We start from the raw sequence: 25,773 nt of genomic DNA, 5'->3' as shown, positions 1-25,773 counted from the left end.
GTCGTACAAGGGCAATATTTTGTGGGTTAGGGTCAGATGTGGGTTAAAGTGATACTGACACTAAAAAATACTTTTTAAAATATGAATGTACATTAAAAGTTACCTATAGGTCATGTTGATCGTTCTTTGCCGAGAGGTTTGTTTTTGTAAGTAATTGTTAGTTGAAGTTCCTGAACCTGACAGTTTTGCCAACCTGACTGTCACGTCTCAGCCTGTCAGTTAGAGATTGTAATGGTAACGGACTCCTGCTGCACAAATATGGCAGCCCCCTCATACAGGAACATGGGGCATCAGACAAGTAATGTAACAGCATCAGGGAGATACTTTATGGCAAAGTTATAAGTTGATTTCAAAGGCAATATTATGATAGATGTAAAAAAAGAGTTTAATTTTTGGTGTCAGTATCTCTTTAAGGTGTTGTGGGTTAGACTTGGGTACAGGTTGAGTTTTTTCTGACTGTCACTTTATTACTTTCCTCTTTGTCATCCAGTGTTTAATTCAAGTCACTGCCTGGTTGCTATGGTTAGAGGATCATTAGCAACCAAGATGGACAGACTGCAAGATGTTTTATAAATGAAAAGTGAGAGTAGAATAAGGGGGTACAGAATGTAGAGGTGTATATAACGGGGGTGCTGGGTTGTGCCCCTCAGAGAGAGAGTGGGGGCTTGGCACAGACTGACACATTGACTGTACTGCCCCCCCCTGCACTTCTCTATAGGAGGAATCAGTGGGGGTAAAGCAGAGAGTTTATTGGCAGATACAATAGAAATGTGACAGTCAGAAGCCTGAATTAGGTATTGCCTCTATTTTATATGAGCATTGTGTATGTGTGTAAATACAGTATATATATATATATATAAAGTTCAAGAGGACCCGCACTCCTTGGTTAGTGAACCAAAAATATCTTTATTTTTCAAACTTGTGCATCCAGATGCACAAGTTTGAAAAATAAAGATATTTTTGGTTCACTAACCAAGGAGTGCAGGTCCTCTTGAACTTTACATAAATACTTTGACCCTGCACCCAGGTTTATGGAAGACTGGCTCAGAGTGCAAGCGTCTGATTCAGGTTATATATATATATATATTAATATGTGAGTGTATACAGTATATATTAATATATCTGTGTCTATGTGTGTGTATATAAAGTATAAATATATATATATCAATATGTGAGTGTTGGGTCTCAGCTGCTGTTAGAAAAACTCCCTCTGATAAGAGAGACATTGTGTGGCCTGTCACCCTCTAGAAGCAGATGAACTACAAGTCCCAGAATCCTTCCTGATTTATCTGACTATAAATAGGGACTAGGCTTTGTACCCTGACAATTGGGGCTGTTACCCACAAAGCCCCCTGTTTGCAGCTGCCCCTCTGTCTGTGTCAGGGAATAAACAGGTAACTACTCAGGGGCCCTAGCAACCAGTCATTGGCTTGATTTGTACCTGGCTGAGAGCAGAATAGACCCCGCCCCCGCTGGCTGATAACAACGAATCACAATCAGTGTCTCAGGTGCTGCAGTTGTTACCTGTGCCCGCAAGCTCCGCCCATCTCTCTCCAGGCCACACCTCCTTCAGTCTGGCAGTGTCTGGGTAACATGAGATATATCTCTGCACAACTGAAGCTCAATGTCATCACTGCTCGATGAGGATCATGGGAAATGCCAGAGAGAAGAGAATGACAGTTGTACTGGGGCCGTTAATGAGATTCCGTTCTATAGAGATTGTGAATAAGTGGGAGGGACACGAGCCGGTGGGTGGGGCGGGAGTGTGAGTGACAGGCGGGGCGGCCAGTGGCGGGTGGGGGGCGTGGCTTGGCTGTGGGTATTGGGGCAGATGCTGAGACAGAGGTCGCTGGGCAGGAGGCAGAGCGGACACAGGAGGGAACAAGATGCAGAAGCCTCAGAACCGGACCGTGCGATTGGCCCGCGGGCAGAGACAGGAGGAGGTGTATGTTCTGGGCACCTCTATATCTATCCCTGTGCTGGGGTAAGTCCTGCCCTCCCTGGGGCAACTACTGGCTCTTCTTCTACCTCTAACTACTCCTTCCCTCCATTCTGCCCACTCACCTGTCTCTCACTCACTCACTCACCTGTCTCTCTCTCACTCACCTGTCTCTCACCCACTCACCTGTCTCTCACTCACCTGTCTCTCACTCACCCACTCACCTGTCTCTCACTCACCCACTCACCTGTCTCTCACTCACCCACTCACCTGTCTCTCACTCACTCACCTGTCTCTCACTCACCCACTCACCTGTCTCTCACTCACCCGCTCATCTGTCTCTCACTCACCCACTCACCTGTCTCTCACTCACCCACTCACCTGTCTCTCACCCACTCACCTGTCTCTCACCCACTCACCTGTGTCTCACTCACCCACTCACCTGTGTCTCTCTCTCACCTGTCTCTCTCTCACTCACCTGTATCTCACTGACTTGTATCTCACTCACCTGTCTCTCTCTCTCACCTGTCTCTCTCTCACTCACCTGTATCTCACTGACTTGTATCTCACTCACCTGTCTCTCTCTCTCACCTGTATCTCACTGACTTGTATCTCACTCACCTGTCTCTCACTCACCTGTCTCTCACTCACCCACTAACCTCTCTCTCACTCACCTGTATCTTACCGACTTGTATCTCACTCACCTCTCCATCACTCACCTGCCTCTCACCCACCTGCCTCTCACCCACTTACCTTATTACAGGGGTGAACTGCTGACTGGTCCCTGGGTAACTACTACAAATAGTACAGAACCTAACTGATAGAAATTAGCAGCAGAGACCTGTGTTTAACTAACCACTCACCCACCTGCCACTAACTAGTCCTATAACTAACCCACACCCCCAGATCTCTACTGAGCACTTACTGCATTGGTTTAGTATAATACTGACTTACCTGCCATTGACTCCTGCACCTGCCACTAATTAGCCTTGTACTAACTAACCAACCTTTCACTAATTAACCCCCACTCCCCAGGGATTGGCACTAACCAGTCTCAATACCCAGCGAGCCAGGACCTGTTACTGACCAGCCCACAATAACATGAGATTCAGTCCCTCAGTTACAGGAGGGGAAGTTACTGATACGGAATAAATTCATCTGTTTTATCTGATGCAAATATGAGTTTCCTTGTCTGGGGTATTAACTCACCTCTATTACTGGACTGATACCCCAGTACTGAGTAACCTTAGTATTATTAGCTCTTCTTTATGTAGTGCTGAACAGACCGTATACATCATTCCCATCAGTCCCTGCCCCAGTGAGCTTACAATCGAAGGTCCCTATCACATACACATCAGTCCCTGTCCCAGTGAGCTTACAATCTAAGGTCCCTATCACATACACATCAGTCCTTGTCCCAGTGAGCTTACAATCTAAGATCCCTATCACATACACATCAGTCCCAGTCCCAGTGAGCTTACAATCTAAGGTCCCTATCACATTCCCATCAGTCCCTGCTCCAGTGAGCTTACAATCTAATTTCCCTATCACATTCCCATCAGTCCCTGCCCCAGTGAGCTTACAATCTAATCTAATAGGGATATCACATACACATCAGTCCCTGTCCCAGTGAGCTTACAATCTAATTTCCCTATCACATTCCCATCAGTCCCTGCCCCAGTGAGCTTACAATCTAATCTAATAGGGATATCACATACACATCAGTCCCTGTCCCAGTGAGCTTACAATCTAATTTCCCTATCACATTCACGCAGATCAGAGCTCATTTCACCAGGAGCCAGATAACCTGGCCGTATGGTTTTGGGGTGTGGGAGGAGCCTACACTAAGCCGAATACTGACAAATGTCTGAGGACCTGCCTGTAACCCCGTGTAACCCGCATGAGATTTCTCTATTAAACCTGATACAGACTGAGCTGTTTATGATGTACCATTAGCGCCTGCGGGGGGTCTTACCTGACCCCTCACATATTTACACTAAGGAAACAACCAATAAACCCACCAGCCTCCCTGACCCCTAGATGTAACCCCCATGTGCCCTTAACTAACCCGCGGGTGCACAAACAGCCCCCCTTTAGCCCTGTGTCAGCTCCTGCATATGTAATGAGCCCCTGAACCCCACTAACCTCTCACACAGGAGACAAACTAATTAACCCTTTAGAGAAGATACCCCAAGACTTAGGTCGGGATTCTGTCATGATGTTTATGGTGACATTTTCTCTACCCTTTCAAATCTTGTTCTTTAACTAATAATGTATTTTACCTGAAACCAAAAACTTAATTGCAGTTATGCTGCTGTTGTGAGTGTTTCCCAAACTTACTATATATTGTTACTACATAGGATGTCAGAGACGGAGCATCCAGGGAACCACCACAAAAAACGAACACATACAAAAAAAGAAACGCTAATCTGTGTAAATCTACTTCATGTATTTTAACTGAAATATTGGTGTTTATGCAGCGATCTCAGTGCATTGTGCCTGATCCTGAGCTTTCAGAAAGAGGCAGCACTACACAATGCAACTGCTTTCAGATAAGCTATTGTTTCTCCTACTCAATGTACTTCCCCAAGTCACAAAGTAGCAAACCAGGACTTTACTGTATTAGTCCCACTGCCCCTGCTGGGAGTCTGTTCCCTGTATCTATCCCCCTTTCTGTAAAGTATCACTTCCTTATGTTCCCTTTCACTCTCCCTCCTATTCCTTTACTGTATTAGTCACTGCTGGAAGATTGTATAACGGAGACCTGGAGCTGGAGGGCCCATCCCTAAATAACACTGTTCCAGGCTATAAATTGGGCAGTTGGTGGGGGGGGGCAGGGTCTCTTCTGACACAAACCAATGTAGTCCCTAAGGAGCCCGAGTGCTGCTGATATGCAGTTGGTCAGCGCTTGTGGTCCTATCACTGGGTTTATATTGTAAATGTGTTTTATATGAAACTCCTGGAGGAGCAGCTTTAGCTCTGGCACCTGCTACACCCACTTTTATTGTGCCCTTTAATTACAGTTTATTAGTCTTATTGTGCCCTTTAATTACAGTTTATTAGTCTTATTGTGCCCTTTAATTACAGCTTATTGGGTGTCCAGGGCAGTTTAATTATAATCATGTAATAAATCAGGGGGGCCAGAGTCTTGCAGCTTCAACTTTATACTGATTTGGTGCATCGTGGCCTCTTACCCAGTGGCGGAAATTGGTACCTGAGAGCCCCACTCCCCTGGACCAAGACATCAGGAGTCAGAGGCAGCAGTGCAGAGAAGAGAAAGGGACAGACACAATGACAGTTACACAGAACTATAAACCCAGTGAGAATGAGGAATGAATGGATATTGGGAAGTTGTATCAGGAGTCAGAAGCAGCAGTGCAGAGAAGAGAAAGGGACAGACACAATGACAGTTACACAGAACTATAAACCCAGTGAGAATGAGGAATGAATGGATATTGGGAAGTTGTATCAGGAGTCAGAAGCAGCAGTGCAGAGAAGAGAAAGGGACAGACACAATGACAGTTACACAGAACTATAAACCCAGTGAGAATGAGGAATGAATGGATATTGGGAAGTTGTATCAGGAGTCAGAAGCAGCAGTGCAGAGAAGAGAAAGGGACAGACACAATGACAGTTACACAGAACTATAAACCCAGTGAGAATGAGGAATGAATGGATATTGGTAAGTTGTATCAGGAGTCAGAAGCAGCAGTGCAGAGAAGAGAAAGGGACAGACACAATGAAAGTTACACAGAACTATAAACCCAGTGAGAATGAGGAATGAATGGATATTGGGAAGTTGTATCAGGAGTCAGAAGCAGCAGTGCAGAGAAGAGAAAGGGACAGACACAATGACAGTTACACAGAACTATAAACCCAGTGAGAATGAGGAATGAATGGATATTGGGAAGTTGTATCAGGAGTCAGAAGCAGCAGTGCAGAGAAGAGAAAGGGACAGACACAATGAAAGTTACACAGAACTATAAACCCAGTGAGAATGAGGAATGAATGGATATTGGGAAGTTGTATCAGGAGTCAGAGGCAGCAGTGCAGAGAATGAGGAATGAATGGATATTGGGAAGTTGTATCAGGAGTCAGAGGCAGCAGTGCAGAGAAGAGAAAGGGACAGACACAATGACAGTTACACAGAACTATAAACCCAGTGAGAATGAGGAATGAATGGATATTGGGAAGTTGTATCAGGAGTCAGAAGCAGCAGTGCAGAGAATAAGGAATGAATGGATATTGGGAAGTTGCAGAGAATTACATAAGGTTACATTAGACAGATGTTTATTTTGGGTTTGCTTGCCCTTTAGACGCTGGGTTTGGTATCTCTATATTCCAGTGTACAATTACAGCCTCCCATCAGGAATATCACACGGTGGCAGCGATTATTTTGCTCAGAATTCCCTGATTGCAGATTCCGTGGCGGAGGGAATCTGGTGGCGCATGTGATTGGGCGCAGTTGTCATTCGGGTTCCGGGTAAAATATGAGAAGTTCACATGTACCAGCGCCGCCTACATCTGGGTCACATTTATAGGGTCAGTGTCCCCAGTTTGGGAATATCACGTATAAGCGCTTTATACACTCGCACACTCACCGTCTGCCGGAATCTCATGCGGGAGGCATTAAAGGGGAACTGAGCTGAGTGTTCCGGCTGAACTGTAACTGAATCACCGTCTCCCCATGAGCGTAAACCTGTAATGTTCTTGTGTATAATGTGCTGCACTGCTGGGGAGTCTGATCACTGTGCTGTTCATGAGTCGCAACTAGTGTCCCATATATATATATATATACAAAAAACTCCTTAAAGGGGTTGTTCACCTTTAAATTAACCATTAGAATGATGTAGAGAGGGATATTCTGAGACAATTTGTAATTGGTTTTCATTTTTTATTATTTGTGGTTTTTGAGTTATTTACCCCAATGTGTAATAAAAGCTACTAAATTTGCCCATGGGCAGTAACTAATAGCAGCCAATAAGATGTTTGCTTTTACACAGATGACCGGTAAATGCTTCCTGCTGATTGGTTGCTATGGGTTACTGCTCCTGGGCAAACTTTGTGTCTTTTATTACATAACCCCCTTAGCTTTTTATTCAGCAGCTCTCCAGTTTGCAATTTCAGCCATCTGGTTGCTAGGGTCCTAATTACTCTAGCAACCTTGCATTGATTTGAATAAGTGACTGGAATATGTAAAGGAGAGGCCTGAATAGAAAGATGAGGAATAAAAAGTAACAATAACAATACATTTGTAGCCTTACAGAGCATTTGTTTTTTTAGATGGGGTCAGTGACTCCTATTTGAAAGATGGAAAGTCAGAAGAAGACGGCAAATAATTTGGAAACTATACAAAATAAATAATGAAGGCCAATTGAAAAGTTGCTTAGAATTAGCCATTCTATAACATACTAAAAGTTGACTTAAAGGTGAACCAACCCTTTAAAAAAAAAAAAATCTAGTCTATTCAGAATTGAGTCAGGATTTCATTGTCCCATGTTTAAATGTTATTTTAAGGGGAACTTTTCCTCTGTAGCTGCTACAGACAGTTTGGCTTGATCTGAGTTGCACCTGTAAAACTTTAGTCTCGTTTTCTAGGATTCCTGGGATGTTAATCTGAGTCGCCCTTGATGAATGTGTGTGTACATAGGGCTTTGGCACGTTGTGCCCTTTAATGACTGGGAAAATCAATATTTATCCACACGTTGCTGGTGGCGGATGAGTGACAAATTAATAGCTGAGCTTCGGTGTTGTTGGATCTCAGCAGTGAGAATTATACTCCTGGCACGTTGCTCTGGGTCCCGGGGGCTTTGCAGCTGTGCCCCTGATAATCCCCGAGAAGAGAGAGATCCGTCAGCATGTGAGTGCCGAGTATCCGGATACCCCTCCGACGCTGAATGATGGATTGGAATAATCGGGATTTGTTAGGTTTAGTCCTGAGTGAGATCTTTGGAGAGGTCCGATCAGTCGGGGTTCAGAGGGGATTTGGCTGCTGTATAAAGCTGCTTCCTATATTTGGGGATGGGGAGCAATGGCATGACTTATTAGGGGTGCTGCTGGATTGTTGCCAAAAGGAGTCGTTTTGGTATCAGTTTGGGTTTTTGGGGAAAATTTGTGCCGTTCCCCCTAGCGACCTGGGAGCCCCATTTGCTAAAACTAAAAATGGGGGACATTCAGCTTATTGTGGGCTATAAATTCTGCCTCACTTGAGCCGGACTGAGATGTTGGACAAGCCCAAACCCAATCACCTCTCTTTTTCCTGCAATAAATCTGATGGGGCTCAAAGTGGAGACCTGGTCCGACACTGCCCGTCCCTTTAAATTCCCATCAGTCCCTGCCCCCCCGTTTCACTTCTGATTCCCGTGTCTGTAGAATTCTGATTGTAACGAACAGGAGAAACCACGGACCTTGGACAATCGGGAGTCGGCAATAGAGGGAGACTGACACGTAACTGGGGGGTTATTGGTTCAGTCCATTGACTCATAGGGGGACTGAGTCGGGTTTGTTTCTGGTGGGAATTCCGGCAAAACAAGAAGAGCCAGGAATTCACTCAAACTGCATTGTGTCTACATTGAGGGGTCACCCCTGCCCCTCCCCCATGTCTCATGTACTAATCACCAGCCCCCGTGTGAGGTCACTGCTGTCCAGCGAAACTTCATGGTTCACTAGTGGTAACCCCCAGTGCATACAATAATCATAATATTTGCCAAAATTGTCTTGTTTCCCCCAAATGTTCCTTCAATCCTTGACCGATCCCATATGGGTTGTGGTGCAGCTGTTTTTGCTCAGTCGAGCCCCAAACCACAGGGAGATTTGTCTGATTCAACAACTCAAGTGGTTTCCTAAACTCCCGGCATCAGCAGTACGTGTATGTGAGGGGGGAGTTGTAGTTCAGCTGTTGCTGGGAGGCTAATGGTCGGATACCTCAATATTCCTGTTATATTCAGGGTCCTGTAACTTGTGCCAAACACTCTCCTTCTCCCTCTGCCCATACAGGGGGGCACCGGCTGAGTCCCAGTGGTTCTCCTTTCATCACTCTCAGAATATCGAAGCCTCAGTCTTCTATAGTGACAGCGACCAACAGAAAGTGCTCAATGGGGAGAAGCTTTGGCCGCTGACCCCGCAAAGTTTGGTGGAAATAAAGATGTTGGCACCGAGCGCTGAGACCAGTGATGGGAAGGTGAGTGGAACAATGAGGTGCCCAGGGGCATTACCCACCCGCTGCCCAATACCTGCCACTGTCTGATACATTTAATTCTGTCTCTTTTCCTCATTACAGATCACATTTACTTATTATGGCAAACGCTCTGATGCTCCTTTAGACAAGTCTTTAGTCTATTTCACTGGGGTTGGTAAGTGGCTTCTCTCCCTAAGTTATTCCCAAATAGGTCCCATATTCTGTAGTTCTCTCCCGATGTTATTCCCAAATCAGTCCCATATTGTGTGGTTCTCTCCCTATGTTATTCCCAAATTAGTCCCATAGTGTGTGTTTCTCTCCCTAGGTCATTCTGAAACCAGTCCCATATTCTGTGGTTCTTTCCCTATGGTATTCCCAAAATGAGTGCCATATTGTGTGGTTCTCTCCCTATGTTATTCACAAATCAGTCCTATGTTGTGTGGGTCTCTCCTTATGTTATTCCCATATCAGTCCCATATTCTGTGTTTCTCTCTCTATGGCATTTACAAATCAGTCCCATATTATGTAGTTCTCCCCCTATGTTATTTCTAAATCAGTTCCATATTCTGTGTTTCTCTCCCTATGGTATTCCCAAAATGAGTCCCATATTGTGAGATCGTCCCCCTATGTTATTGCCAAATCAGTCTCATATTATGTAGTTCTTCCCCTATTTTATTCCTGGGTCAGTTCCATATAGAGATGGGGGAGTTTTTTTGGCTATATAATGGGTAGGCACGTTGGGTTCTGTATCACCTGACGAAGGGGGAACGTTGTGACGCAATAAACGTACGAGGGGTTGCACCCCGCTTTGGATCGCTTTGTGTGCCAGCCTGTATTGCTTTGTGTAGTTGAAAATTGGGAGGGTCGTCTCCCTGAGGAGCTGTGCACCGAGCGGAACCGTTTGAGAAAGGGCCTGAGTGTGCACGTGATTTTGTACAGAGATACAGAAGTGATAAACACATTGATTCTATGTATGTATATATATATATATATACTAACCGCACACATCCGCACTCCATCAATTAACTCTCATATTCAAATACCCGAGTGCTGCTCCTGGCAATTTATACACAAACAAAGAATGGGCCGAAAAATTGATTCTTGCCACAATGGAATAAAGAGTTTATTGATGCAAATAATCCCAGGAGTGCGCTACTATACTTTGTGTGTGTGTGTGTGTGTGTGTATATACTGGATATATACTGGATAAATATATATATAACACTGGGAAATGAACAAAATGAAGCAGAGAGAAAGCAGACAAACAACTGCCCCATTTGCATTACTGGGGGCCCCTGGGGTTGGTACTGAGAATCCACAAACTCTCAGAACCTGATTCCAGTATCTCCCCAGTTTGGGGCCCAGAATATCTCATCACCGGCGATTCCTCAGATCATTGCGGCCGGTGCTGGTCTTGTGTTTCTCTTTATCAGAACTTGGGGAAATGTTTTATGGACCAGCTGCCACCTGAGAGGGGCCACAGCTGAGGGATCGACTGTATTTGGGCTTCGGAGAAACCCGACTCTGATATTCAGCCGCTCAGTCAGATGCGCCGGGACACCTCCTGCTCAAGGGCACAGACTGGGGGTGTCTGAAGAATCAGTTATTATTTACATCTTTTTTTTTAACCTGCCTAACTTGTACTATGAGCTCTCTCCCATATCCCTGTATTCCCTCCCTTGCTAAACACCATCCAACCCCTTCTTATACCTATCTAATGTATCAGCCTGTACCCCTGATTCACTTCCCAGCTCTCCCTGTAACACCCCTTTCCCTCCTCTAATCTCATTGGCTCCCTCCTGTCTGCTGGGAGGAGCTACTGGTGAATAAAGCATCCGACCCTTCCTTGTACCTATCTAATGTATCAGCCTGTACCCCTGATTCACTTCCCAGCTCTCCCTGTAACACCCTTTTCCCTCCTCTAATCTCATTGGCTCCCTCCTGTCTGCTGGGAGGAGCTACTGGTGAATAAGCATCCGACCCTTCCTTGTACCTATCTAATGTATCAGCCTGTACCCCTGATTCACTTCCCAGCTCTCCCTGTAACACCCCTTTCCCTCCTCTAATCTCATTGGCTCCCTCCTGTCTGCTGGGAGGAGCTACTGGTGAATAAAGTATCCGACCCTTCCTTGTACCTATCTAATGTATCAGCCTGTACCCCTGATTCACTTCCCAGCTCTCCCTGTAACACCCCTTTCCCTCCTCTAATCTCATTGGCTCCCTCCTGTCTGCTGGGAGGAGCTACTGGTGAATAAATCATTAGAGAGATTATTATATGATCCTCTTATATATTTATACATAGTTATCATATCACCCCTTAAGCGCCTCTTCTCCAGAGTGAACATCCCCAATTTGGCCAGTCTTTCCTCATAGCTAAGATTTTCCCTTTACCAGCTTAGTTGCCCTTCTCTGTCCCCTCTCTAATACAATAATGTCCTGTTTGAGTGATGGAGACAAAACTGTACGGCATATTCTAGATGGGGCCTTACCCGTGCTCTATACAGTGGGACCCCCTCCTCCCGTGACTCTCTGCCCCATTTAATACAAGTCAAGACCTTATTTGCCCTTGATGCTGCTGACTGGCATTACTTGCTACAGACAAGTTTATTATCTACAAGGACTCCAAGCTCCGTCTCCATTATGGATTTGCCTAGTGCAGTCCCATTAAGGGTATAAGTGGATATTGTTACATCCCAGGTGCAGGACTTTACATTTATCAACATTGAATCTCATTTGCCACTTAGCTGCCCAGATTGCCAGTTAGTCAAGATCCTGTTGCAAGTGCCACATCCTGGATGGAATTAATTGGGCTGATAGTTTTGTCTCATCTGCAAACACTGATACATTACTTACAATACCCTCCCCTAAGTCATTAATGAACAAGTTAAATAAAAGTGGCCCCAATACCGAGCCCATCTTACTTACGTCATCATAAAAAGCAATCAAATTAGTCTGACATGACCTATCCTTCATAAAGCCATGCTGATTGCTGTTCATAATGACATTCACTAGGACAACATTTTGAATGTTATCCCTTAACAAACCTTCAGACTCCTCTATTGTATACACTGAAGAAAAGAACTGATTTAGCACATTTGCCTTTTCTGTATCTGTTACAACCAGACTGGTACCATTATTTAATGGAGCAACACTCTCAACCTGCATCTTTTTACTATTAATATATTTAAAAAACTTTTTGGGTTTAGTCTTAGCCTATGCCGCAATGCTCTCTTCATTTCTTTGCCTTCTGGATTGCTGATTGCTGATTTTGAATTCATAGAGTTATGGTTTCAATGCACAGCACACAAAGCCTGATCAGAATTTACCTGATTAACTTCTCCCCCTTAATTAGCAGAAAGAGGGGGAAAAAATGCTGTTTGCTAAAACAGCCATTTCTTGCAGAGATCTCATTGGACGTTGACGCAGACCGAGATGGAGACGTGGAGAAGAACAATCCACACAAGGTATTTACATGCGGCTGATTCATTGCAGGGAGTTGGGAAAGTGTTGGTGGCTGGGAGTTGAGAAAGAACCAGACCATATAAATAAATTTTCCTGGCCCCTCATTGTTTGTCCCTGTGTACAGTAGGGACCTGGATTCCCAGTGTCTGGGCAACTTAAATGTTATTGGGTAATTGGATCCTACCATTGTCCCATTCACTGTTTCCTGGTTGTCATTGGTGGGACCCAGATGGAATGACACTGTGTCGGGCCCTATTATTTGTTATCCAATCTGTGGCCCTTCAGACAGGAGGGCAAGTTGTTAGGATTTGTAACTTTACTGTAGGTTGTGTGGCCCTTAAATGACTACCTGGGACCCCAGCTGACTGCGTGTGTATAGAACTGCTTGTCTGAGGAGCCTCTGATACGTGGGGCCCCAGGAGACCGAGGGAGCCAGTGGTGCTGAGATTATTCTCCTATTTCAGGCCTCGTGGACTTGGGGCCCTAATGGGCAAGGAGCCATTCTCCTGGTGAACTGTGACAAGGACAGTCTGTTTGCCCGCTCCGTCGATAGCGGGGATAATATCATGATGAGCAAAGAAGGTAACGAAGTCTCCGCCACCCTCTAAAGCTCGTTATAGAGGAATATTTAATTCTCGTTACTCTCCCTTCCCCCAGATCTGCTGGACATGTCCCCTATGTATCTCAGGACTCAGGGGCCCGAGAAGCTTCCCACCGGGTATCACATGCTTCTCTACATCTCTGCATCCGACTCAGGGAATCTGGGAGTCTTTCACTTCCAAAGTGAGTGTCTCTTGCACAGGCCTGACACTGCTCTACCATTGGCTGTTACAGTCTCAGTGCCGCCCCCTAGGAGCTGGACTAGAAATAGTTCAACTTATCCCCTGGGGTCTCACCCAATCCTACTGCCTCTTTTATGATGCACAGTGTTACTGTTAGAGATACTCCTTATTGCTCTAGAGTAGGGCTGACTAACTGGAGGTTCCTGGGCTGGATGTGGCCCTCAAAGAGACGTTTATGGCCCCCAGTGTCTCTCATTGTTTATGGTAATTTGGCCCCCACACTTGGGATTTGGAATTTGGTGTGGTGGGAAGAGTTGGTTCTGCATGAAATGAAATTCTTGTGACCTGTTCACAGATAAGATGTATAGCCATGTTCTGGGCAGGCAGAAGCTGTTCTACAAGGCCCACTACACAGGAACCAATCAGCTGCAGTTCTTTGTGGAAGGTCTGCGGTTCCCAGATGAAGGATTCAATGGGCTGGTGTCCATCAAAGTCAGCCTCCTGGAGTCCATTGGGGAGGTAGGAGAGTCTTTTTTTGGGTGACAGGCTCTGGGTTGAGTAGGACTTACTTGTCCTGATGGAGGAACCCACCAGTGATAGATTACTCCGCGGCAGATGAACACAGGGATCCAATTTGATGTGTGACAGGACTGGTTGGTTGTCCATTTGTCATGATGTCCAGGCCAAAATCAGATTCCTTGCCCAATGCCTTTCAGTTGTCATGGTAACCAGTGAAGCCCTCACAGTCCATCTGTAATGCCCTTCTGAGGTGTCCCCCCCCCGACAAGAATCGATGGCCGTTACTGCTTAGGGATTGTCACCAGTTGTCCAAGAGTTACTGCAGGGTAGTTTATTGGGGCACCCAACTGTCCTCTCAACCCTGTAATGGTATCTCCAGCTGCCATCTTTTTCCTCCACAAGCTCTTTGCCGCCATCTTGTTAGAACACGTGACATTCAGCCTGCCAATCAGGAGGGCTTTAGTTTGAGACACAAAATTTTTGACTGGGTGCTGGATTGCCTTGTATAATGTATTATGGGTGCCACATACTTGCACCTTCCTCCCATAAATATTGCGTGTATATATGTGACACCCATAAACATGGTGATTTTTACTCCCAATTACCCCTTTGCCCCATCTCAGATTCCACCAATATTTACCTTTATGCTGCCCCTTGTCATTGCCAACTGGGGGGGGGGGCAGTGTAGTAATGGGATCTCAGTCTCCACAATGCAGAGCAGCCGGCGGCTCCAGTTTCACCCTTTCATGATCCTCACTTGTTGCCATAGCACCCGCAGAGCAGGACAGGTAGCGCAGGGCATGTGGGTGAGGGTCCCAAACTAACGGGCTGGACTACTTAATGGGGGGCCAAAGCAGCATTGGTGGAGGTTGACACCCAATCAGGTTAAGATGGGAAGGAGATGGAGTCCATAGTGGGATGGAGGCAGGACTGGATCAGGTAGGAGTATTGCAGTAGCCAAGGTGGGACACAGTTGGGGCAGGAGGCAAAGGTTTTGTCTAGCAAATTGCTGCCTTCTACCAAAATATTCCCTTTTTTTCTTGCAGGGGATCCCTGATACCCCCATATTTACAGATGAGGTCACCTTCCGCATGGCTCCTCTGATCATCACCCCAAATACATTACAGCCCATAGATGTTTTCGTATGCAGGTAATATTTGTTTTAACTGCAACCTATTCCCTCTCATACCCCCTGGCTGAACCCCAGCTGCAAATAAACTGGAGTTGGGTTTAATTTTTCACCACCATTTTCCCGACATGTGGCCCCATTGTTACAGCCACCCACCACAGATGGGAACCCTAGACATCACAGCCACCCCCTCTGGCTGGGCATGGGGATGAGAGAACATGTCTCTGCTTTTTCTCAATAATGACTCCCATTTCACCCCCCAGTGTGAAGGACAATCTTTTCTTCCTCAAGGCCATCAAGAGCCTCATCAGTGAAGCCAACTACAACGTCAAGATCTGCTTCGAGGATGTGAACCGCGGGGACCGATGGATGCAGGTAGGTGCCTTTATCATTATTCAGCAACCGACGCCCAAATCCTGCTCTGATTGGACAAGAATTCACCAATGTTATTATTACCATTATGGTCTTTGATGGTAGTTGATTTTACACAATTCTGTGGGTCCTAAATAATGATATCAGTCTCAATTGTTGTATCAAGCGTAATTGTGACGTCACATATATTATAAGAGGGGCAGTAAGGATTTCTTATACTTTGGTTTTTTTCCCCCCACATACACACCCCCTTTGTAACTATGTAACCATGTGTCTCCCCCACAGGATGAGCTTGAATTTGGGTACATCCATGCTCCGCACAAGAGCTTCCCTGTGGTGCTGGACTCGCCACGAGACCGGGGGCTGAAGGATTTCCCTGTCCGGAATCTGCTGGTAAGGTCCGACGGGTCTGTTTAGTGCAGGGCACACAATGGTGCCAGGTGTATAATGAGCACATTTGGGCAGGGGGTAGGTACTAGGCTCAGTTGACTTGTTGTGCCGCCAGTGCAAGTCTTTGTGGCTGTAACATTAGGAATGGTGGGAAATCAAAGTGGGCAATAGCATGGTCGTTTGCACCGTGTCAGTAATAAATGAGCCCCTTTTTGTGCCAGGAATGTGCCGTGTGTGTGTGATGAGTTACGACACTCCGGGAGCCGGGCTGGCATTTTGCTCAGCCTGCAGGTTGTGACAGGGATTTATGAGCCACGTGAGGGAATGAATTTCAGACGCACACAAATCACCTGTCGGGAGTCGTTCTCACCCTACATGGGAATAGAGAGCGGCTGTGGGAAACCAGTCACCGGATCCGCCGCAGACACTCAATACGCGAACACGGGGTTTCGGAACGAAAAATTAAGCCCAAAACAGGGGGCAATTTATCTGGGGAATCTCTGCCTCTTTGTCCCAGTTTGTTCCCCGTGTCTGAGCTGGAAATTCAGCGCTAGAGGGGCCCCATCTTTGCTGGTTCTCTGGCTCAGCAGCTGCTCTGGTTACGGGATAATCCCTGTATGACACCTCATTAATTATCTGATCTCTGGTTACACTAAATAGAGTGTCAGCCCTGGAACTAATGTTTCACTTATTCTCAGTCCTGCGCAGCCAGACTCCCACCTCCAGCAGTTATACACTGTATTGCCATATACTGCACGGAGTTAGTGTGTAATTCACCAGGTGTAACATGGTTGTACGTGTAGGTGCAACACTTAGAGGCTCCCCTTGTCTCTCCATGTCTGTGTGTCCTTTACTGGTATGTGCATGCCATGCATCAAAGCTGGTGCAACTCGTGCAAAGCCCACTGTGGGGACAATAACATTTGATATAATGCACTTGTGTTCATGGGGGACCCCAAGATTTGTGCTGGCAGCTCTGTGGGTGCATGTGCTTGCGCTGGTGTCAGATTTGGATCAGTTCTGGGCTCACTATGATGATACCAGAATTCAATTCACTATTTATTTTCCTCATTTCAGGGCCCAGACTTTGGCTACGTGACTAAACTTGCAGCCTCTTCTGAAGTGACCAGCCTGGACTCATTTGGGAACCTGGAAGTCAGCCCCCCGGTAACTGCGAACGGGAAGAATTATCCCCTGGGGCGCATTTTGATTGGAAGCAGCTTCCCCACGTAAGCAGGAGGGGCACATGGGTGGGGAGTAGGGTTGCCACCTTTTCTGGAAAAAAATACCGGCCTTCCTATGTATTTAACTTTTTTCCCTATTATTAACATTGGGATCAGCCATCATTTTTACCAGCCAGGTGGCAACCCTAGTGGGTTGTGGAGGTGCAGCGATTAATTGTGCACCCCCAGTGTCTCACAATCTCCTGGTTTAATCACTACCAGGATCTCCAGCCAGCAGTGCTGCAAATAAGCAACATATTGTATAGTTAATGTCCCTCATAATACAAACCAGGCCTGAAAGAATGGAAGTGGAGACAGTGGAATGACTCCCAGCATATCTGTTCCCCTGTGCACTCAGCAAATCTGTTCCCCTGTGCACCCAGCATATCTGTTCCCCTGTGCACCCAGCATATCTGTTCCCCTTAGGGTTGCCACCTTTGCTGGAAAAAAATACTGGCATTCCTATATAATTATATATATATCTTTTTTTCCTATTAATAATATTTTGAACAGCCATAATTTTTACCGGCCAGGCCGGTAAAATACCGGCCAGGTTGCAACCCTAGTTCCCCTGTGCACCCAGCATATTTGTTCCCCTGTGCACTCAGCATATCTGTTCCCCTGTGCACTCAGCATATCTGTTCCCTTGTGCACCCAGCATATCTGTTCCCCTGTGCACCCATCATATCAGTTCCCCTGTGCACTCAGCATAAATGTTCCCGTGTGCACTCAGCATATCTGTTCCCCTGTGCACTCAGCATATCTGTTCCCCTGTGCACTCAGCATATCTGTTCCCCTGTGCACTCAGCATATCTGTTCCCCTGTGCACTCAGCATATCTGTTCCCCTGTGCACCCAGCATATCTGTTCCCCTGTGCACTCAGCAGATCTGTTCCCCTGGCCCTGTGCACCCATCATATCTGTTCCCCTGTGCACTCAGCATATCTGTTCCCCTGTGCACCCAGCATGTCTGTTCCCCTGTGCACTCAGCATATCTGTTCCCCTGTGCACTCAGCATATCAGTTCCCCTGTGCACTCAGCATATCTGTTCCCCTGTGCACTCAGCATATCTGTTCCCCTGTGCACCCAGCATATCTGTTCCCCTGTGCACCCAGCAGATCTGTTCCCCTGTGCACCCAGCATGTCTGTTCCCCTGTGCACTCAGCATATCTGTTCCCCTGTGCACCCAGCATATCTGTTCCCCTGTGCACCCATCATATCAGTTCCCCTGTGCACTCAGCATATCTGTTCCCCTGGCCCTGTGCACCCATCATATCTGTTCCCCTGTGCACTCAGCATATCTGTTCCCCTGTGCACTCAGCATATCTGTTCCCCTGTGCACCCATCATATCTGTTCCCTTGTGCACCCAGAATATCTGTTCCCCTATGCACCCAAAATATCTGTTCCCCTGTGCACCTATCATATCTGTTCCCTTGTGCACACATCATATCTGTTCCCTTGTGCACCCAGAATATCTGTTCCCCTATGCACCCAAAATATCTGTTCCCCTGTGCACCCATCATATCTGTTCCCCTGTGCACCCATCATATCTGTTCCCTTGTGCAAACACAATTATTGCCTCCCTGCAGCCCCTGTCACTCAGCAAATCTTTTGGCCCCAATGACACTGTCCTGTCCTGGATTTCCTCTTTCCCATCTTTCTGCCTTTTAAAGGAAAACTAAAGCCTTAAAAAAAAAAAGAATATGGTGAGAAATCTTTTACCTTGTGTTCTGGATTCGTATACCAGCCTAAAGCTCTATAAAAATAAAGGTTGATGCCTCCGAAATGCCCACAGGGGTATTGCCAAGCTACTGCACATGCTCAGTCTGCACTTTGCTGATATGACCTGAATTTAGGGACCAACTTACAAGGTTCTTCTTTCCTCTGCCCATTGCTCTATTCACTGTCTGTTCACTGTTTAGTATGCAAATAAGCTAACCAATCACACAGTAGTCTGACACCTTAATAATTACCGAATTCCCTTCTCTGGCCCTCGGATCTGAGCTCACTGCTTAGAGTGCAGAGAGGACCCTAGTTCACCCTAGTTCTCTCAAGAATCTGAAGGGAAACTTCATTATAAATGCAAAATAACTGGCCAATGAAAATGTTGATTCCCGGCCCCATGTCAGGCATCTCGCTGTTATGTTACATATAGAGAGAATTATTTATTTCTTCATTATATGACACTGGAATGAGACTGGGGATAAAGGACAGACTTGTTCAGTGCTGGGAAACTGGGCTTAAAGCTTCCAACTCCAGTTGCAGCAACAAGAACATGGAGCCAGATTGATACACATCAGCTGAGATTCTCATTGGAGGATTATTTTGCATATTAATGGAGCTGCTTTTTCTGGAGGGTTCGAGGAAAGGTTTATTAAAAATATGAAAAAACTCTAAAACCCACATAAAATTTAATGGCAATATAGGAACCGGTGCAGTCTGCATATCACAATTCTCTTTATAATCTTGTTATATGATTTATACCCCTACCCTCATGTAACCTGGCATCTGCCAGACCCCCTTCTCCTTTTAGATTGTAAACTCTAATAATCAGAGCCCGTTTACCCCAGTGTGTGTCGCTGTTTGTATGTTTGTGTTGCAAAGTGGGATATGTCGGCTCTTTATAAATACATGTTTATAATAGTGATATTTTGACACACAGCTCTGCTGGGAGGCGGATGACCAAAGCAGTACGAGACTTTCTTTATGCCCAGCGGGTACAGTCGCCAGTTGAGCTCTACAGTGATTGGCTGTTTGTAGGTCACGTGGATGAATTCATGACCTTTGTACCAACAGCTGATAAAAAAGTATGTATCCCTGACAGGGCCGCCATCAGAAATCACGGGGCCCCATACAGCAAAATTTTCTGGGCCCCCTGGCCCCGCCCACTCCACAGTAAAACGTCCACACAAACACCAGTGCTAAAAACAGTAACTCCCCTCACTCACAAAAAAAAAAATTGGCAGCCAGGGTCCCACATAAAAGTTTTATTGGTGGTCAGGGCCCCCCTACAAGTTAAAAGAAGTTATTGGTGGTGACTAGTCAGGGCCCCTCTTATAAGTTAAAAAAAACATTGGCGCCAGGGCCCCCCTTAAATTTTTTTTTTTTAAAAAATTGGTAGTCAGGGCCCCCTACAAGTTTAAAAAAATCATTAGTGGTCAGGGCCCCCTACAAGTTTAAAAAAAAATCATTAGTGGTCAGGGCCCCCTACAAGTTTAAAAAAAATCATTAGTGGTCAGGGCCCCCCTAAACATTAAAAAAGATTTGCACAAGGGCCCCCCATAGAAGTTTCTACTATAACAATGGTGGTCAGGGGACCCATAGAATGTTTAAAAAAAAAATTGTCCAGGGGTTTAATAAAATTAAAAAAAAAAATTGGTGTGGAACTTACATGCTGGAAAGAGAGGCTCCCAGTGCCAATGTTAGAGTGGCTAACTCTTCTTCACAGATGGAGTCACAGGGTTAAATGTTTCCCCCTCCCTCCCTGCTTCTCCACTCCCACGTCAGCCTCACCCTCGGCAGCAGCAGCACGGGAAGAACTGGAGAGAATGTAACCTTGCCTCACAGAGCGTAGCGATCCGAGAACTGAGTAGCATGAGCAGCGTTGAGCAGCAACAGTAGTTCTAAGCACGGCTTTGGTATTTAAGTCAAGCTTCGGGTTCAGCGGCGCTGCGGCACATGAACTTCGCTGCTAGGGGGGGCTGGCTTATTTGAAAAATGTAACACAGCCGGGCCCCTCTACAGGCCCGGGCCCGGTACAATGGTACCCCCTGTGCCCCCCTGATGGCGGCCCTGATCCCTGAATATGGGCTCTTACTGCACGGGGCCCCAAAAACATCTGCTCAAATCTTCCTAACATTGTCATGTATGTGACTCAATGGCTCCCCCTCCATGTTTATTGCTAATGCCATGTCTGTGTTCATTGTCAGGGATTCCGGCTTCTCCTTGCCAGTCCGGTCTCTTGTTTCCGGCTTTTCCGTCAGAAGAAAGATGAGGGGCACGGAGACATCACATTGTTTCAGGGTGAGCGGGAGTTGTCTGTAATATATTCATCTACTGTATTGTGTAAATGCATTCAGCTGCCATTGTCAGGAGTCTCAGTGCAGAGAACATTTATAACTCACCCTGTTAGGGATCCAATCTCCCCCAGTACTTACCCAGGAACAGAGCTCTGATTCTCTGTACTTCCTGCTCCTGGGCTGTTCTCTTTCCCATGGTCAGACAGGAACCTCCCTCTGGGTAAGTGAATCCAATCTCCCCCAGTACTTACCCAGGTACAGAGCTCTGATTCTCTGTACTTCCTGCTCCTGGGCTGTTCTCTTTCCCATGGTCAGACAGGAACCTCCCCCTGGGTAAGTGAATCCAATCTCCCCCAGTACTTACCCAGGTACAGAGCTCTGATTCTCTGTACTTCCTGCTCCTGGGCTGTTCTCTTTCCCATGGTCAGACAGGAACCTCCCCCTGGGTAAGTGAATCCAATCTCCCCCAGTACTTACCCAGGTACAGAGCTCTGATTCTGTATAATTCCTGCTCCTGGGCTGTTCTCTTTCCCATGGTCAGACAGGAACCTCCCCCTGGGTAAGTGAATCCAATCTCCCTCAGTACTTACCCAGGAACAGAGCTTAAATTCTCTGTACTTCCTGCTCCTGGGCTGTTCTCTTTCCCATGGTCAGACAGGAACCTCCCCCTGGGTAAGTGAATCCAATCTCCCCCAGTACTTACCCAGGTACAGAGCTCTGATTCTCTGTACTTCCTGCTCCTGGGCTGTTCTCTTTCCCATGGTCAGACAGGAACCTCCCCCCTGGGTAAGTGAATCCAATCTCCCCCAGTACTTACCCAGGTACAGAGCTCTGATTCTCTGTACTTCCTGCTCCTGGGCTGTTCTCTTTCTCATGGTCAGACAGGAACCTCCCCCTGGGTAAGTGAATCCAATCTCCCCCAGTACTTACCCAGGTACAGAGCTCTGATTCTCTGTACTTCCTGCTCCTGGGCTGTTCTCTTTCCCATGGTCAGACAGGAACCTCCCCCTGGGTAAGTGAATCCAATCTCCCCCAGTACTTACTCAGGTACAGAGCTCTGATTCTCTGTACTTCCTGCTCCTGGGCTGTTCTCTTTCCCATGGTCAGACAGGAACCTCCCCCTGGGTAAGTGAATCCAATCTCCCCCAGTACTTACCCAGGTACAGAGCTCTGATTCTCTGTACTTCCTGCTCCTGGGCTGTTCTCTTTCCCATGGTCAGACAGGAACCTCCCCCTGGGTAAGTGAATCCAATCTCCCCCAGTACTTACCCAGGTACAGAGCTCTGATTCTCTGTACTTCCTGCTCCTGGGCTGTTCTCTTTCCCATGGTCAGACAGGAAACTTATTCAAACTGAGGTTGAATGAGAGGATGACATGGGAATAGGTCAGTGCTGCTCAGAACAACATGGAGATCTGATTCTTCATTTCTGTCATTTAAGGGAAGGAAACCAAGAGATGGACAGTCGCCAAAATCATCTCCACTGATACATTAGTGAAGGAGAACCTTTATGCCCAGGTGAGTGATCTGAATCAGTGAATTGAGTGTAATAAATGATTGTATTTCCCAGAAGAATTGGGAGTGAGGGGCAACTCAGGGGCAGGGGTATTAGTTCAGAAGCAGATTCTTGTTTCTGGGGCAAGTGAGTGAGCTCTTATTACTGGTGAATAGGAGTGAATGGGAATTACAGAGAATGAGGGGATTGTGAGTGTAAATCTCCTATAATCTCTATATGTTTGAAGCATTGTATAGACTGGAATAGGGATATCCTGAAGCAGGAGCTCGGCCTCACGGAAGACGACATCATTGATATCCCAGCGCTGTTCAAGCTAGAGACTGGCGGCCGAGCACTCGCTTTCTTCCCAAATATGGTGAGTATAGTGATGGGGGAATGAGTGATTCATTGGTGGGGAGGAAAGGAGATCTCACCATCAGCATAGGAAGGGGTTCTTTACTGTAAGGGCAGTCAGGTTATGGGATTCCTTACCAAGAGAGGGGAATGAGTGATTCATTGGTGGGGAGGAAAGGAGATCTCACCATCAGCATAGGAAGGGGTTCTTTATTGTAAGGACAGTCAGGTTATGGGATTCCCTACCAAGAGAGGGGAATGAGTGATTCATTGGTGGGGAGGAAAGGAGATCTCACCATCAGCATAGGAAGGGGTTCTTTACTGTAAGGACAGTCAGGTTATGGGATTCCCTACCAACAGAGGGGGAATGAGTGATTCATTGCTGGGGAGGAAAGGAGATCTCACCATCAGCATAGGAAGGGGTTCTTTACTGTAAGGACAGTCAGGTTATGGGATTCCCTACCAACAGAGGGGGAATGAGTGATTCATTGGTGGGGAGGAAAGGAGATCTCACCATCAGTATAGGAAGGGGTTCTTTACTGTAAGGACAGCCAGGTTATGGGATTCCCTACCAAGAGAGGGCAATGAGTGATTCATTGGTGGGGAGGAAAGGAGATCTCACCATCAGTAAAGGAAGGGGTTCTTTACTGCATGCGCAGTCAGAGGGGGGTTATCCAGTCTGTAAATATATATATAATATCTTGGTGTCTCCATATTGTTGGGTAGGTGAATATGTTAGTGCTGGGGAAGGAGCTGGGGATCCCGAAACCCTACGGGCCGGTTATCAAGGAGAGCTGCTGCCTGGAGGATTATGTGGTGTCGCTGCTGAAGCCGCTGGAGTTGAACTGCACCTTTATAGAAGACTTTGTGTCGTACCACAAGAAGCTGGGGGAGGTTCACTGTGGAACAAACGTGCGTCGGAAGCCCTTCCCGTTGCCCTGGTGGCACATGGAGGAGCCGTAGAATCTGATCCGGCCGGGGACCTGTATCACATGTACAATGGCTCCTGTAGGTGCAGGGAGTGATGCAGGGAGTTCCCTACTGTTAGGATCATAATATGTTTCCATGTTGAGTGCAGGGATCTATTAGTTTTGTGCCTTAAAGGGACCTTGGCCTGAGACACCTCTTCGAATGCAGTTTAACCTCATATATATTATATATCTCATATATATTATATAGCCCATAGCAATCAACCAATGGCAAGAGAAGAGATTCACCCTCACTATTTGGGGGTGGGGCCTCTAGCAGCATAGCACGCCTCCTTCTATATAACTCCCAGCACGTACATCCCATCAGTCTGTACATTAGCCTTGTAACAACTCCCTGCAACCCCTGAGAACTAGTGGCTCATAGAGGGAGAGTTACAGTCTATATAGTGCAATAAAAGGGCCCTGCCAAGCCCCGCCCCCTATTCCCAAGGTGCCTCTATAACCAATCATTTCCTTTACTAACTCGTTATTCCAGGAACAAGTTCTGTTTGTTTTCTGTAATAAAACTTTCATTGTGTTGCGTTCTGTGCCTTTAATTTCCTGCCTCCAGTGCCCTCCCCTCTCTACTTACTCCATATACACCCCATATATACCATAAATATACACCAATGACTTAGGCACAACAAGTCCCTGCCCCACAACAATATATGTTTGGTGCCTAAAATACAGACTTGTGGTTGTTCCCCCAAATAACCTTCCCCCGGGTAAGTGAATCCAATCTCCCCCAGTACTTACCCAGGTACAGAGCTCTGATTCTCTGTACTTCCTGCTCCTGGGCTGTTCTCTTTCCCATGGTCAGACAGGAACCTCCCCTGGGTAGGCAGCAATACACAGCATATAACAGACAGACAGTTGGGGAGAGAGAGAATGATCGGGTACATTTCAGGCTCTGTGTCATGTGATCATTTCGAGTGCAGACAAATTCATTATGACATGGGGCTGACGGGTCAGTAGGAATAAAGTGTGAGAATGAGGAATAAATGGATATTGGGGAGTTGCTGATATTTTTCCATTAGGCTTTATATCCCCTTCAATGCGCTGCTCCTGTTACACTTTATTACACACGAGACTGAGTTGGTCAGTGTGGGGGGGGGGGGGGCTACGTGGAAGCCACAGTTTGTATCAGAGACGCTGCTCCCCTGAAGTCTAGTTAACCCAATAAATACACTGGGCAGACTTGTGACTAATATATCTCTATTAACCCCAGACGTGCCAGTAAGATGTTTTAATTGAGGTTCTATGAGTCTCTCGGAAGTGATTCAAACACAGCAGTTACATATAAGCAAAGGTTTTTATCACATACGTATATTACATACAATAGATGAAGAAGATCTACATTACTGAATGAGCAAACTGAGCCGCACCCCTCACTGCAATCCAGACTGAGAGATTCTGGGGGATCCCGTCACAGGCCACAGATTGGGGCTCAAACGGCTTCAAAGCTCCTGTGGCCCCACACGTTAACCCCACAGGCGAGATCTCAACTGACCAAATGGTGATCCCCAGTTTATACAGTGAATAAAGTACCCCCTGTTGTAAAATATAAGGATATTATAAGTTACCGAGGAGTTTCATGACCATATAAAAACACGAGGCCAAGGTAACTTCTAATATCCTGATATTTTGCAACAGGGGGTACTTTATTTATTATAATACACACGTTTTAGTGAGTCATGTGACAGAAATGACATCAGAACTCACCGTTTATAACTGATGACATCAGAACTCACCGTTTATAAGGATATAATTTACAGGATATTCATGACTTTTGTGTATTATATAGTGAATAAAGTACCCCCTCTTGTAAAATATAAGGATATTATAAGTTACCGAGGAGTTTCATGACCATATAAAAGTACGAGGCCGAAGGCTGAGTGTTTTTATACAGGTCATGGAACTCCGAGGTAACTTCTAATATCCTCATAT

General features: G+C 46.3%; 1 protein-coding gene across 2 annotated transcripts; it reads left to right on the top strand.

Annotated features, from left to right (window-relative positions):
• The first annotated feature begins 1,827 nt into the window (after nucleotides 1–1,827).
• On the top strand, nucleotides 1,828–24,367 carry padi2.L (peptidyl arginine deiminase, type II L homeolog). 2 transcript variants are annotated; one of them, XM_041569890.1, is made up of 16 exons: nucleotides 1,828–1,984; nucleotides 8,936–9,119; nucleotides 9,219–9,291; nucleotides 12,519–12,580; nucleotides 13,043–13,160; nucleotides 13,236–13,361; nucleotides 13,716–13,879; nucleotides 14,926–15,029; nucleotides 15,272–15,383; nucleotides 15,666–15,773; nucleotides 16,847–16,998; nucleotides 19,655–19,799; nucleotides 20,922–21,015; nucleotides 22,451–22,527; nucleotides 22,752–22,880; nucleotides 23,585–24,367. In XM_041569890.1, the coding sequence occupies exons 1-16, from the start codon at nucleotides 1,887–1,889 to the stop codon at nucleotides 23,819–23,821; spliced, it is 1,983 nt and encodes a 660-aa protein (XP_041425824.1). In that variant the 5' UTR covers nucleotides 1,828–1,886; the 3' UTR covers nucleotides 23,822–24,367. The 2 variants fall into 2 exon arrangements, with proteins under 2 accessions (XP_041425824.1, XP_041425825.1); XM_041569891.1 differs by lacking the exon at nucleotides 1,828–1,984 and adding an exon at nucleotides 7,716–7,799.
• Nucleotides 24,368–25,773: the final 1,406 nt, after the last annotated feature.

Source organism: Xenopus laevis, chromosome 7L (genome assembly GCF_017654675.1).
Source record: "Xenopus laevis strain J_2021 chromosome 7L, Xenopus_laevis_v10.1, whole genome shotgun sequence".
In the NCBI taxonomy this organism is placed as follows: Eukaryota; Metazoa; Chordata; class Amphibia; order Anura; family Pipidae; genus Xenopus; species Xenopus laevis.
The sequence above is the reverse complement of the archived record's forward strand: the minus strand, read 5'-3'. Positions and strand labels throughout refer to the sequence as shown.